Source organism: Lagenorhynchus albirostris, chromosome 12 (assembly GCF_949774975.1).
Source record: "Lagenorhynchus albirostris chromosome 12, mLagAlb1.1, whole genome shotgun sequence".
In the NCBI taxonomy this organism is placed as follows: Eukaryota; Metazoa; Chordata; class Mammalia; order Artiodactyla; family Delphinidae; genus Lagenorhynchus; species Lagenorhynchus albirostris.
The window spans coordinates 70,688,514-70,704,147 of NC_083106.1; the positions used below are offsets into that span (position 1 = coordinate 70,688,514).

The 15,634-nt window shown below is 39.2% G+C and overlaps 1 protein-coding gene across 1 annotated transcript in view; it reads left to right on the forward strand.

Moving 5' to 3' along the window:
- Window positions 1-15,634, forward strand: part of SNAP91 (synaptosome associated protein 91) — a 153,013-nt gene that overhangs the window by 121,443 nt on the left and 15,936 nt on the right. The window contains exons 22-25 of the mRNA XM_060167275.1: window positions 6,786-6,920; window positions 8,476-8,625; window positions 14,349-14,379; window positions 15,496-15,607. Coding sequence (XP_060023258.1) covers window positions 6,786-6,920; window positions 8,476-8,625; window positions 14,349-14,379; window positions 15,496-15,607 — 428 coding nt within the window. The remainder of the gene's footprint in view (window positions 1-6,785; window positions 6,921-8,475; window positions 8,626-14,348; window positions 14,380-15,495; window positions 15,608-15,634) is intronic.

Sequence of the window (15,634 nt, forward strand, 5' to 3'; positions counted from 1 at the left end):
ATTTTAACGGGCCACAGAAATAGCATATTTGGGGGAAATGACCTTGTCAATTTTTACATGAGGTTGCTAATTATAAACCTTTTGCTCTAAAGTTATAATTAAGCTTCAGGTAGCACATGAAATCAAACGTTCTGGCTTTTTGCAAAATTCTAAGAAGTCTTTCTTTCTCTCTGGGTAGCCCCCATCCTGCCACAGACCCCAGCAAGGGGTTTGAAGCCTGCCAGACAGAAGCCTGGCAGAGTGGTCAGCCACCACTGACCACATCCAGCACTGCAAAGCCATGTCGTCTTCTCCAGTGTCCCCAGTTTGTTTGGGCTCTCTGTGCTTCCAGGGCTAGAACCTGAGAAACTGTGTTTCCAGAAGAGCCAGGTACACTAGAAACAGGAGCAGAGAGGCCAGTGGTGAAAGCCACTGTTCCCTTCCAGTGCCAAGTCAGACGTCAGTGACAGAGCTGAGAGATTTGATTCTGGGAGATGAGATGGATCTCAAATACACCTGTAACGAGCAGGAAGGGTTCTGTCACCTACTGCTGAGTCTAAGAGCAGGTAGCTGAGCCTCCACTGCTCAGCTTGGTACATGGATGGGTCCCACGGGGGAAGTGCACAGAAAATGCAAGTCAGGTCCCTTCACTAGAAGCAAGCTTAGATTACTCAACTGTGTTGTCCATCCAGAAATCTTAGTAAAATGGGGTAGAAAAGAGCAGAAATCAGTGCTGAAAGTGACAGTGTCATTTACATAGGTGGTGGTGGTGGTGTTGTTTTTTAATTAATTTATTTTATTTATTTATGGCTGTGTTGGGTCTTCGTTGCTGCACGCGGGCTTTCTCTACTTGCGGGGAGCAGGGGCTACTCTTCGTTGCGGCATGCGGGCTTCTCATTGCGGTGGCCTCTCTCATTGTGGAGCACGGGTTCCAGGCACACGGGCTTCAGCAGTTGCAGCACGCAGGCTCAGCAGTTGTGGCTCCTGGGCTCCAGAACACAGGCTCACCAGCTGTGGCACATGGGCCCAGCTACTCCGCAGCACATGGGATCCTCCCGGACCAGGGATCTAACCCGTGTCCCCTGCATTGGCAGGCGGATTCTCAACCACTGCACCACCAGGGAAGCCCTACATAGATGTTGTTGACTGTGCCCTTCCCCCCTTTTCCACTGTATCTTCTTGTGATTATTTCAGTGATGGGAAAGGTATTTTTGTGTACATGTTTTCCTCTTTTTTTTCTATTTAAATTAATTAACTTTTTAATATAAATAGGTATAAATGGGTTTTAATGTCTAGTTTGCTTTCCAAATATTTCTTGAAATTGAGTTTGTACATTTCTGTGTCTGATTTACTTGGCATGGGCCAATATCCTGATGTAAGAAATTTTCACCTAATATCCTGATATAGGAAATTTTAAATTACTTCTAACTTCTCCAGGTCTTAATTATACGGGCTGGTTTTTCATACTTCTGTTTTGCTTATAGAAGAACATTTTTCACGCTTGCTCAAGTAACAAAATAGCAAGAAGCCATGTTTTCAGTGAAGAATATCATGGACCATTAATATAATTCTATCTTATGAACCAGAAGCAACTTGCCTAGCCAAAAAATGAATAAACACAAACCCTGCAAATATATACAATATAAAATCACAGTCATATTTATATAGGTAATCTAGCTGACAGTGGCTATTCTGAGTTTTCACATTGCCTAGACATCTTTATTTGATGAATATCAGTGATAGGACAAATATTCGGGGCCCTGTATTACAGTAATTTGCAGTGAAGCTTAGCACTTGGGTTATACCTGTGTGTGTGTCTGTGGAGACAGATCAGATAAGTCCACAGGCTATTGAAATAAAGAGGAACATTATTTTAAAAGATAAATGAGCCTAACCATGGATAACAAAGAAGTCCACAGGCTTCCCTGGTGGCGCAGTGGTTGAGAGTCCGCCTGGCGATGCAGGGGACGTGGGTTCATGCCCCGGTCCGGGAAGATCCCATGTGCCGCAGAGCGGCTGGGCCCGTGAGCCATGGCCGCCGAGCCTGCGCGTCCGGAGCCTGTGCTTCGCAACGGGAGAGGCCACAACAGTGAGAGGTCCGCGTACCAAAAAAAAAAGAAGTCCACAACTGCCATCAGGTTCAAAGTAGGAATTTGAATTAAAAAAAGAGAGAGAGAAGGTTGTATTATGTGAGTCTCTAGAATCTTGTATTATTGGCTTTCAGTAATAAGACGATTGTGAAAGAGTAAAAAAGAAAAATAATACACAGACACAGTAATGGGAGGTTTAGACTGTCCAGAATGTAATGTCCGTTGCTTGACTGGGAGGAGATCTCACCTTATGCTTGACTGAGGTTAGATTTTTTTGAGGGCATAAATATGCATGTAAATAACAAGGGAAATGCAATAAAGATGTAGTGTAGATACAGTGTAAATTTTAAAAATGATTTTTAGAGATTTTAAACCAAAAATTAAGAATCATCTCAAAATTGGGGAGAAAGCTTTATCAAAACTTGGTTTGTAATTTAAAACTAGAAAAAAGGCTAAGTGGATAATCTCTTAAAAATGGGCTTATCTCCCAGAAAAACTTGTTATTCTTCTTCATTTAATTTACTTCTAGAACTGTCAAATAGTACCAATTCCACAATTGAACTATGGATAAAATATCATCTTAGTCACCTTCTACTCCCTGAGTAAAAATTTCGAGTTCTGTTTGGTGCACCCAGTGTGGTGACACTGGAGAAAATTCTAGAAAAGGCAACTGCTGTGGCCAAGGAGAACAGACTAACAGAATAAGTCTCTCCAAGTCATCGAGATTACTGGTGGGATGCAGGTATTACCCGTATCTCAGACAGAGTCTGGCTGGACCCTTGAGAGTTAAGTTTATAACAAATAGAAGGAAATATTATTTCACACAGTGAAGAGTAAAGCTGTCAAATTCCTCTCATGATGTACCAGCTGAAAATACAGATGTTTGAAAGCTAGAGACAGATTCCTGGATGACAGTGGGAAATGGATTATTAAGGGAGGTTAGGTATGTTGAAGGATATGAGGTTGACTTCTGAGGTTGACATTAAACAGGAGAACCATGTTCTTCCACAATAGACCATTCTGGGGCAACTGTGCCATAATCTGTACTAGCATAGGACTGTGCCTCTTCCTATCTTTGATTCCAAAGGTAGGGAAGAATAGGGGCCTGCCCTGCAGGTCCTTCATAGTTTTGCATTCTCTGTTAACCACGTGACACAGCTGGCTTTTTTTTTTAGCAGAGCCACAGAAGTCCTTGAACTGATTTAAAATATAGCCATGTGGAAATAATAACTAACCATTTCCACTAAATGGGAAGGTCTATAGAGGACCAATTCTTTCATCCTCTCTGGGGGTCAAAAACAGAAAATTGTCAGACAAAAGGTTCTCAGGGTATTATTCCTAGAAGTATTGACTATCTCAGATTGATCTTAGTAAATGGAATTTAATAACTGACTTTACCACTGAGAATAATGGAAATGACAGTGTCTTTAACATAATAGAGCATGTGTGAGTGTGGGGGAGTATGTGTGGGAGTGTGGTTACCTACCCGATGGTTTTAACATTGCACTCCTTCAGCCCAAGTGATATGTAGACAGTGACAGTCAGTTTTGATATGTCTGCATTAATAGAACTTCATTAAGTGTGTAGGCCGTTCCCCTGTGGAAAGATACATTCATAAGACTAATCATCTGTGATAAAAGGCAGTGTGTCTGTAGCTGGTGATTCAGTTGTAGAACAGTTCAAACATGTCTGCAGGACATCCGGAAGCCTGGTGATTATTACTTTATTTTCAATTCCACAAAGCACCTTTCTTAATATAATTCAGAACCATAGAGAAAGAAAGAGTCGTGGTTAGGATTCTCTTATTACTTACCTCTATTCCAGGGCTCTGACACTCTTCACTAACAGGAGGAGTTCCCCAAACTCCTTAATTAATGTCTATAATTTTCCTGCTTAGCTCTTCATTAAGAGTATAGCAACAGATTTTTCTTCTTCAACATAATCAGTCGGTTATTCTATATCACTTAGCTTTTTAATTAGTCTAGGTTTGTAAGGGCCCCTGCTTCATAAGAACTGAGTATAATGGGAGAAAGTCATCTTTCTAGATCTCTGTCAAGTTCATAAACGTATCAGAAGGGGACAACTCTGGAGTTACTCCTGGCTGTCGGAAAGACACCAAGTAGTATTGTGGTGAAGAACCAAGGCTCTGGAAGATTCCCTTGTGGAATCCTCGCTCTGCATTTGCCATCCTGTGACCTTGGGCAAATTATTTATCCTCTCTGGCCTCAGTTTCCTCATCTGTGAAACTTCCTAGGGTTGTTGTGAGGCTTAAATGAGCTAATATATGTTTTAGGTTGAACAATATAAAATTGCTGTTTTGTAGGATCAAAAAGGTCAAATACTGGCAGTTTATGTGATTCAGATGGTTCACCCTAAAAAAAATGCTCAGAACGGTGCCTGGCACTTGGTGAGCCTCATGCCAGTTTTGGCTTTACTATCACTTTCTTAGAGAAAGCAATAATTTTTTTCCATTGAGTAGTGTTATTTATTCACCTGTGGGAATGATCTGCTTACCTTATGAAACTGAACAGCCCTAAGCAGATGAGCCCTGGGTAAATGCACGTATTTTTCTATTTCTGAATTGTGGGTAGGTGTGTTCACGTCTCTTTGCATCTTTTCTAACTGTGGAAAAATAAGATTGAATCAGATGATCCTAAGGCCCTTTCCAACACTAACGTGCTGTGATTCTAGAATAAATTGTCTCTTCTTGAACAAGTTTTAAGAAATGGAAAGTCAAGTACAGTTGTTTCCACGTTCACCTGTAACAGAGAGAACCACACCCTGGAACAATTGCCTAGATTTCCTGCAGCCGTATTCCAGATTGTGTGGGATGTCTCCAAAAAGTCAGCATTAACACAGCCACCAATTTCCCTAAAACCGAAACAGTCATATCTTCAAAAATAATTACATCTAACCCATCTTTGCTTCATAATGATATTAGTTCTCAAAGATCTGGGGAATGTCTTATCTTCATTTAGGAAGGTTACATGATCCCTAAGTCACTCAAACAGCACTAAAACCACTTAAAGTAGTCCCCATGGATTTTAAAAGACCAACTTCTAATAGGTAACAGTTTTCCAAGTCACAATTTTTCATAAACATATGAAAAACTTTGGCATGGAAAGACTAAACCCATGTCACTGTCAGTTGCCAGGGACAACATGACTTTCTGGTTAGAAAATAGTAACTGGAGAATGTCAATGGCAGTCATTTTCAAAATTATAATTGATTATTATGATTGTAAGCAGAAGGATTTTGGTAAGCATTCTTTATGTTTTTTGGCAAGCAGTTTGTGAAGAAAAGATATAGCTAGATGAGAAAGGAATGTATATATATATATACATATATAGTATATGTGTGTGTATATATACATATATACGTATGTGTGTGTGTGTGTGTGTATATATATATATATATAGCCAAACTGAGTGTAAAAAAGACTTCTGGTAGTAATACATTTTTGATAATAGAACATCATCTAATGTCTTATTAAGAAATCACTTTCTTCACAGGCTGCATAATTTTGTACAGAAGCGAAACAGAGTGAGCTCTGCTTCTGTCTCTTGATTGAGAGCAGTAATTTACTTCCAGACTTCAAAAGGGAAATATTTAATTTGAGGTTTGGTTACTTTACAGTAGGCTTTGATTTTTCCTCACCTTTTAAATTCAAAAGTTGCCCTTCATTCAATAAGTGTAATTCAGTGTTTTAGGCATTTTGTTGACTATTAGTGGAAAAGGTGAAAACAAGAGGAAACAGTTCCTGACACCAAAAAGCCATTCCTAGGCTGGGGTGGAGAGATGTACCAGGCGCTGAGGACACAGAGGCAGAGCACATAACCCACGTGTACCGGCGGTGGGAGGGGCAGGGCGCGTTGTGGCTGGTAGCAGCAGCAGGCAATATACGGTAAGGAAGCCTCCCAGAGTGGGCGTTTGACTCACTACAGTGCATTATGGCTGCAACTGAGTTTGCAGGGATGAGGAAGGGCCCAGAGACAGATGAGCTTGTTTGCCATGCAGAGGAACCTGCATTTTATGAATTTGAAAGTTAAGCGGGGCCAGTGAAGGATTTTAGAGAAGTAACTTTGTCAACGTTTTCCACTCAGAAAGATCACTCTGGCTGCACTGTAGAGGCTTCGTTGGAGGAGGTACGGGTTAGAAGCAGAAAACCCCTTCGGGTTGTGTTGAGTGAACCTAAACTTGTCGGTAGCAGCAGTGGGACTGGAATATACACGAAATATATTAAGGAGGATTTGATGGCAGAGTACATGCATACTTCTCTGATGTGCCTTTTATTATTATACTGAGCCAGTGTGTACAACTAAGCATTTTCTAGCTACCTGGTATTGTGATTTGAAGAGACAAAATTTAAATACGATGAAAATAATTATCTGAAGTTTAACCCTAGTGAGACCTTCTTAGCTTTATGTACTCCATTATAACAGTAGATTAGATTGCTGCAGGTTCTTTTAACAAGGGTATACAGTCTTGTGTGCTCTTTTATTTCCAGTTAAATTAAATCTCTCATTAATACATGGCAGATTTCAAAATACTTGAAAAGCTTTTTAAAAACTAACTTCCTGGATTTCAGTGCCTTCTCATCCATATACATTCAATTCCTTTTTGGTCTTCTATGACTTTTTCTGACTCTGTTTTAATGGCCTTTACTTGTCTTTAGTTGTTTCTGCTTATATTTTTCTGGAACTATTTTTTTCCCAGGATTTGGGGGTTCTTTCATGGCCCCTTCTCCATCACCAGTGACTCCTGCTCAGAATAACCTGCTACAGCCCAATTTTGAGGCAGCTTTTGGAACCACGCCTTCAACTTCTAGCAGCAGCTCCTTTGATCCGTCAGGTGAGGCAGTGATTTTCAAACATGCTTTTTATTTGTTCTGATTATAAAGTACACCACCTAAGGTTAGCATGATATCAGGAAATTTATAAGCAAATATTGAGTGATGACCTTGTTTTAAAACTCTTCAATAAATCTCTCATTCTATAATTTAAAGTAAATATTTTCTGTACATTTTGGTAGCTTTAAGAGTAACCTGCAATCCCTTTCTGTGTTTGTTTTTAACTTTTAGCAGAAATCTAACTTAACATGCACACCCATCTGTTTGCATGAGCTTACATGCACACGGTTTGGAGAAGGTTAAGGGAAAACAAATACTTTGTGCTAAATCTTTGTGCGGTATCTCAACGTGTGAACACTCCCACTGCTGTTGCTTACACCCTCTGAAGCTTGCCTGGCCCTTGGTTTTATGAAGTCGACACAAATAGTATTCTTTGCCTGCCTTTAACCTTTCATCCTGCTGTCATTTTGTTTGTATTCTCTTCCATTCTACTCTTCCCATGCTGGGTCCTTACTACAAATTTTCAATTGGTGAGTTTTTGGCAATCAAATGTGTTTCAGAAACACCCTAAATATATCCCCTGCTTGACAATTTGGTTGCTTCCTTTGCCAGTGCCTAGTTGAATGCTATCGTTTTTTCAACTTAGAATTATTGTAGAGTGGAGTGTATGGTAAATATGCATAGTTTTTTGATAAAAAATTAACAAGCATAAAACTTTTGACATAGTTATCAGCAATAACTTTTGTGCACATCCTATGAGCCTTCATTTTGAATGGTCTTTCTGTATTCCAGGAACTAAACAAGTGATCATTTGTTATATGCTGATCAGGAACCATCCATAATGGCATGATTCCTGATGTTTAAAATAGTGTTTACTGTAGCCATGCCCTTAAAGTTAGAACCAAAAGTGAATACTGTAATGAGAGAAGAAAATCAAAATTCTTACTTCTACAATATGGTCAACTGTTTTTCAGATACTTATTACTAGGTACTGACCATTAGATCAGGGTTTATTCCAGCACTGATTTCATAGAAACTAGGAGATTCGGCCTTCCTTTCTCGTTTAAGAATTGTTATAAAAGTAAGCATTGTAAATACTACACACTGAGTGCCTATATAAAGCAAGCATTATAATAAAGGCATGACATATATTATCTATTTTAGTTTTCACAACAAATCCATGTAGTAGTGGTACTCTCCCCACTTTCAAAAGAGAAAACTAAAGCTCAGTCACTTTCTCAGAGTAACACGTTAGTGAGGCATGCAGCTGAATTTGAGCCCAATTCTGATTCCAGAGTCTATGCTCTTTCCTGTACATTATACAGATTTTCTTTTCCATCTTCATGTTCATTAGTATTCCCATACTTTATGAGTAGACATATGCAGAGATGTTCTTTTTTGGTGTTATAGTCGTTAAAAGTGTGAATGAAATGCCTTCTTTTATAAGATTGTAAATACATTCACTTGTTTCCATAGTTTTTCAAAAGGCAGTGTCCCTTTAATTTTGCATATGGGTTTTTTTGCAGTTATTCTGAACCCGGTCTATTTGATTTCCAGTGTTTGATGGTCTAGGTGATCTTCTGATGCCAACCGTGGCACCAGCCGGGCAGCCTGCTCCCATCTCAGTGGTACCTCCCAGTTCTGCAGTGGCAGCAAGCAAAGCTCTTGGGAGTGATCTTGACTCATCTCTTGCCAGCTTAGTAGGCAGTGAGTAATATAGTTTTCTTTAACAGAATCGTATGTGAATTTTTTTCTCTATCTGTTCGTATGTATTGTTTCTGGATTCACTTACAGGCGAGTGTGTCAAGGAGCGGACAGAAATTCTTAGTGCTTTACCCAGTACAGTTCCTTGGAAGATACACAGTCACTATGCCGTTGTCTCCCAAGCAATACCCAGGACACTTTAAATCTAAATTACAGAAGGTGTAATTAGAGAGCATGTCCAAGTATGAAACCAAGTGTATTATGTTTAAGAAATACTTAATTTTTTTATTTCTCTTGGAAATAACATAGAGTAGCTTAAATGCAGTATATTTACCAATTGAGTATCCAAGTTCATTTCAGTTACTCATTGAACAAATATTTATTGAGCACCAGGCAGTCTTCTAGGCTCTAGAGATAAATCATGAACAAAACAGGTATAAATGTCTATTCGTAAGGTGCTTAGAAGGGCAGAGACAAACATTACATATTTTCAAATAAATAAATTTTCTAGGGCCATGGAGGACAAAAACAGAACACGCTAAGAGGGATTGTGAGTCCTACAGAGTGGGAGGTAGAGTAGGCCTCGCTGAGAAGGTAAAATTTGAGCAAAGATTTGAAGGTAAAGGAATGAACCGTATGGATATCTGAAGGAGAATATTTGCAGGCAAAAGAGAGAGCCAGTGCAAAAGCACTGGGGCAGAAGACTGCCTGGCATATTCAAGGAGTACCAATGAGGCGAGTGGCTAGAGCTGGGTAAGTGAAGGAGAGGGTCCTAGGAGATGAGGGCAGCTATTATAAAGATTGCCTTTTTTAAAAAAACTCTGAATTTAATTTTTTTATTAAGGTGAATGGGTTTACCATCGCAGATACCTTTCATTTTACCCAAAGCTATATCAAAAATTTAGCAAATCCCTGAGACAGACCTTTTTTCCTATGAGTTATCCTGTGGACATACTTTTTTTCCCGTTCATTGTCCTTGGTCTGGACATTCATGAAAATGCTTTGATGACAACCACGGAGAGGTTATTTGAATATTTCTTCCTACTTTAAAATTTTATCTTACTGATGGATAGTCTGCAGTAGTAACTGCTTTTACTGAATATTATAATGTACTGTCTAGATCTTCCTTCAGAAATAAAGACTTCATACCTCCAGGGCTGAAAGTGCCACTAGCACACATCCCTCAGGTGGCAGCCACCTTTCAAATGATCTCAGCTGAAGCAAGCACACCCAATTGAGAAATAGCCAGACAACGTGGATAAGAAGCACAAATTCGAAGTAGTCACCTTTTGCAATATCAAAACTTCTACAAAGCTACAGTCGTCAGGACAAATGGTATTGGCTTAAGGATAGAAAGATAGACCAATAGAGTGAATGAAGATCTCAGAAATAAACCTCACATACATTGTCAGACAATTTTTTCAAGGATTCCAGGACCATTCAAAGTGGGAAAGGACAACCTTTTCAAAAACTATGCTTGGATAACTGGATAGCCACATGCAAACGAATGAGGTTAGGCCTCTTCCTTATACCATCCACAAAAATCAATTCAAAATGAATCAAAGATCTAAATGTAAATCTAAATCTGTAAAATTCCTAGGAAAAAAACTAAGTACAAGTCTTTATGACCTTAAATGAGACAGTGGCTTCTTAGATATAATACTGAAAATACAAGCAATCAAAGAAAAAACAAATTAATAAAAATTCGTCAAAATTAAAAACTTTTGTGTTACAAATTGATGCCATCCAGAAAGTGGAAAAACAACCCACAGAATGGGAGAAAATATTCCCATATACCTCATAAGGGACTTGCATCCATAATATATAAAGAACTCTTACAATTCAATAATAAAAAGTAAAACAACTTAATTTAAAAATTGGAAAAGGATTTGAATAGATATTTCTCCAAAAAAAAGCACAGGTGGCCAATAAGTATGTGAAAAGGTGTTGAATGTCATTAGCCATCAGAGAAATGCAAATCAAAACCACAATGACAGGCCACTTCACACTCACTAGGAAGGCTATCATCAAAAAGATAATAACAAATATTGGCTAGGATGTAGAGAAATTAGAATTCACACAGTGCTGGTAGGGATGTAAAACGATGCAGCCTCTTTGGAAAACGGGTTTACAGTTCTCCAAAAGTTAAACATAGTTTCCTTGTGGCACAGCAATTTCACTCCTAGCTATACATCCAAGAGAATTGAAAACGTATGTCCACATGACTTGTACACAGATATTCACAGAAGCAATTTTTATAACAGCCAACAAGTGGGAACAACCCAAAAGTCCATCAACTGTTGAACAGATAAACAAAATGTGGTACACTCATAAAATAATCAGCCATAAAAAGAAGATGAACCTTGAAAATATTTTGCTAGGTGAAAGAAGCCAAGTACAAAAATGTCCAAAGCAGGGGAATCTTTAGAAGCAGAATGTACATTAGTAGTGGTCAGAGTGACTGCTAATGGGGATGGGGATTCCTTTGGGGTGATGAAAATGTTTTGAAATTAGAGTGTGTTAATGATTTCACCACCTTGTGAACATACTTTTTGCACTGAATTTTACTCTTTAACAGTATGAATTTTATGATATGTGAATTGTATCAGTCTTTTTAGAAGTCTCATCTTACTATACACCCATTAGAATGACTAAAATTTTTAAAAGAAGAGAAGAGCTGACAGTACTTTGTACTTACCAAGGGTGTGGAGCCTCTGGAATTCTCACACTTTGCTGGTGGGAATACAACATAGTGTTGCCATGGAAATCAGTTTAGCAGTTTCTTATAGTTAAACCTATACTTAATATGACTCAGTAAATACATGTCTAGGTACTTGTCCTAGAGAAATGAAAACATATGTTCTCATAAAAACTTGTCCATGTATCTTTATAGGAGTATTATTTTAAAATGCCAGAAACAACTGAAATGTCTTTCACTGGGTAAATGTATAAGCAAACTGTGGTAAACCTCTTCATTAGAATACTACTTAGAAATGAAAAGGAATGAACTATTGATGTACACAAGAGCACAGATGAATCTCAAATACATTATGCTAAGTGAAAGAAGCCAGACACAAAAAAATTATATACTGGTAATTCCACTTATACAGTTTACTTTTGGGCTTCCCTGGTGGCGCAGTGGTTGAGAGTCCGCCTGCCGATGCAGGAGACACGGGTTCGTGCCCCAGTCTGGGAAGATCCCACATGCCGCGGAGCGGCTGGGCCCGTGAGCCATGGCCGCTGAGCCTGCGCGTCCGGAGCCTGTGCTCCGCAACGGGAGAGGCCACAGGAGTGAGAGGCCCACGTGCAGCAAAAAAACAAAAAAACAAAAACACATACAACATATACAGTTTACTTTTGTTAAGGCAGAACTATAGGGAATATATCAGTGATTGCCAGGGTTAGGAGTAAGGGGAAGTTTGGGTTGCAAAGAGAGAATATTTTTGAGTGATTAAATTGCTGTGAATCCTGATTGTAGTGATGATTACGTGAACCCGTGTATTTGTCAAAATTTATAGAAATGTACAACACCCCGCAAAAGAGTCCCACTGAATTTCACTGTAAGTAAATGTTTTATTAATGAAAACATATTCCAAAGCTGAAAAAAAATCTTATCTTCATACTCCTTATCAATATTGCAGCTTTGCTTTTTTTTTTACAGAAATTGACAAGCTGAACCTAAGATTTATATGGAAATGTAAGGAAGCCAGAATAAGCCCAAACATTTTGAATAAAGAAGAATCATTTTGAAAGACTCACACTTCATGATTTCAAAACTCAACTACAAAGCTACAGTAATTAAGACGAGTGGTACTGCATAGGAATAGGCGTATACATCAGTGGAATAGAATGACAGGCTACAAATAAGCTTACACATCTGTGGTCAGTTGACTTTCAACAAAGGTGCCAGGACAGTTCACCTTTTTGATATTTGTTGAACAGAATTTGTTGAGAAGAATCACCTTTTCAACAAACAGTGCTAGGACAAGTGGATATCCACATGTAAAAGGATGAAGTTAGCCTTTTTATTTACCCCAAAGTAATTAATTCCAAATGGATCTAGAACTAAGTGTAGAAGTCGAAATGATGAAACTTTTAGCAGAAAATTTATGGGTGAATATTGATGACCTTGGATTAGATAATGTTCCTAGATGTGACCGCAAAAGCAGAAAATAAAGGATAAGTAGGACTGCGTCAGAATTAAAACCTTTTGTGCCACCCAGGAGACCATCAAGACAGTGAAATATCCAGAATAAGTAAAGAACTCTTGTCACTCAATAATGAAAAGACAACCCAATTTTTAAATGGTCAAATGATCTAAAAAAGACATTTCTCCAAAGAATATATACATGTGGCCAATGTACACATGAAAAGAGGCTCAACGTCAGTCATCTGTGAAATGCATATCAAAACCACAGTGAAATACCCCTTCCCACCCATTAGGATGGCTATAATAAAAAAGGCAGATCATAACCAGTCTTGATAAGGATGTGGAGAAATTAAAACCCTCTAACATTGCTGGTGAGAATGTAACATTGGGCAGCTGCTATGGGAAGCAGTTTGGCAGTGTCTGGAAATGTTAAACATAGAGTTACCATTAGGCAGAGGTGCCTAGAAAGCTCTTCCCCAGATCTCTGCTCAGCTTTGCGTAAGCTTCACCCCTATGAGGCCTTCCTTGGACACCCTATTTAATCCTGCCTGCCCCTCACTCTCAGCCTACCCCACCAGTTCCCCCTCACCCTGCTGCTTTCCATTTTCCATAGGCTTGCCGTATCACCCTCTAGCAGCCTGTATACTCTTTTATTATTTTATTGTTTTATCGTCCATCTCACCCCATCAAAATGCAAATTCCTCTGGGGTTGGGCTCTTTGTTTTTGTAACTAACTTATCCCAACTGCTTAGAGCAGTGCCTAGCATATGTAGGGTTCAATAAATATTTGCTGAAATAATAAATGAATTGAGATTAGAGCAGAATGACTAAGCCCATTGGGTCAGGAGTCCCCAAGACCACCCACACGTTTGTAGATCCACTAGAAGGACTCAAGGGAGTCAGCACGTAGTTGTACTCACAGCTAAGGTTTATTACAGCAGCACAGTAAGGATACACAGCTGGATCATCAGGGGCAGAGACACAGGCAGCATCCAGAAGAATCCACACATGGACTTCCTTATGCTCTCTCTTCCCCTTGAGGGGAAGAACACACAAAAATGCAGCAACCCATAGGATGTCCCTTTAGAGACTCGGCATCCAGGGTTTTTATTGGATGCTGGTCCTGTAGGCACTCTGCCTAGCATGTACCAAAATATCAGTCTCGTGGAAGGAAAGCAGATTTTCAGCATACACCTTGTTTGTGCAGTTTAGATACAGTGATCCACGCTTACCATTAGGAAAACTTTTATCTCAGTATAGAGAACAATTGATATTAGCCAGGTCCCCAGCCACACGGGCTTTCCTAAGATAGCAGTCTCAAGCCTGCTATGTTCACTCTTTTCTGGACACCAGTTGACATTAAAATATGATCCTTAAAAATAACGTGAGGTGAAAGAAAATGTTAGACTTGAGAATATGTTTCCTAACGTGGTTTCTCCTTTGTAAAACTAAATGCAGTCATTTGTAGGCAAAATATGGACTTTTGCTAGACCTCTGATTCTTTGATCTTTTAAATGTCATATCATTTAAGCTGAGTATAGAGGTTTAAATTCTTTTTTCTTCTATCCATTTATAGATCTTGGAATTTCTGGTCCCACGTCCAAAAAGTAAGTATTTTTGAAATTGTCTGGTTTTCTTATGAAAAGTGTATCTGTACTTATTTGAGACTATCAAACATTGCGCTCATTGGAGTAATTACTCATTCCCAGGCTAGGTAACTGCAAAATTGGTTTTTATTTCATTCCCAGTTTTTGTTTTTGTTGTTATTCTATTGGAACCTCCAAACTACTGGCTCTGCAGTGAGAAGGAATAATCTATTTCAGCCTCCATATTGTCACTAAGTATATCTAGAAATATTTGGGAATTGTGGTTTGAATACTTTAGTAGCTTTAAATTGTAGATTCATTATAATATTCCTAGCTAACATTGATTTTTAAAAAAGTCTCATGGGGGTCAGTTTTAAGGAAGAGTAGTAAAAATGACAAACAATGTACACTTTTTTTTTTTTTTTTTTTTTTGTGGTACACGGGCCTCTCACTGTTGTGGCCTCTCCCTTTGCGGAGCACAGGCTCCAGATGTGCAGGTTCAGCGGCCATGGCTCACGGGCCCAGCAGCTCCACGGCATGTGGGATCTTCCCAGATCAGGGCACGAACCCGTGTCCCCTGCATCGGCAGGCGGACTCTCAACCAGTGCGCCACCAGGGAAGCCCCAATGTACACTTTTTTTAGATGCATATTTCAACGTCTCTGAAATCGGGATGCATTTAATAATAGATGTAATCTTACAATCACTTGAAGGCAGGTTGTAGTCATGACATAGTTATGTGAAACCTTCTTTTGAACCCTGTAAGATCCAGAAAGTGCCATTATGGATTCATCTTCAGTTCAACAAAGGATATACAATATTTATGATATACTTATTTGGAATTTTTTATAACCAGTGATGAATTCAGTTGAATTTTGTGGCACATTTTTCCATTAGAAGTGACAAGAAATTCTTGTTATCCCTGAGGTCTAACCTCTAACTGATTTTTTTGTCAAATGCTCTTAAGGTCTCTTAGATGAGATATGGTAAGACTCCTCTATCTGTTTTAACCTGTTCTCTTTATTACCGCTTGACCCAAACAGACTGCTTCTGACCCCAGATAAAAGTATTTAGGGAGCCACACACCATTCTTTTCTGATTGTGTGTTTGTCTCTTTGTTTTGCGTGCTTGATTTTAGGGGAGATCTTCAGTGGAATGCTGGAGAGAAGAAGTTGACTGGGGGAGCCAACTGGCAGCCAAAAGTAGCCCCTGCTACTTGGTCAGCAGGTGTCCCACCCAGTGCACCCTTGGTATGTAGTCCCCAGAGGCCAGGGCAG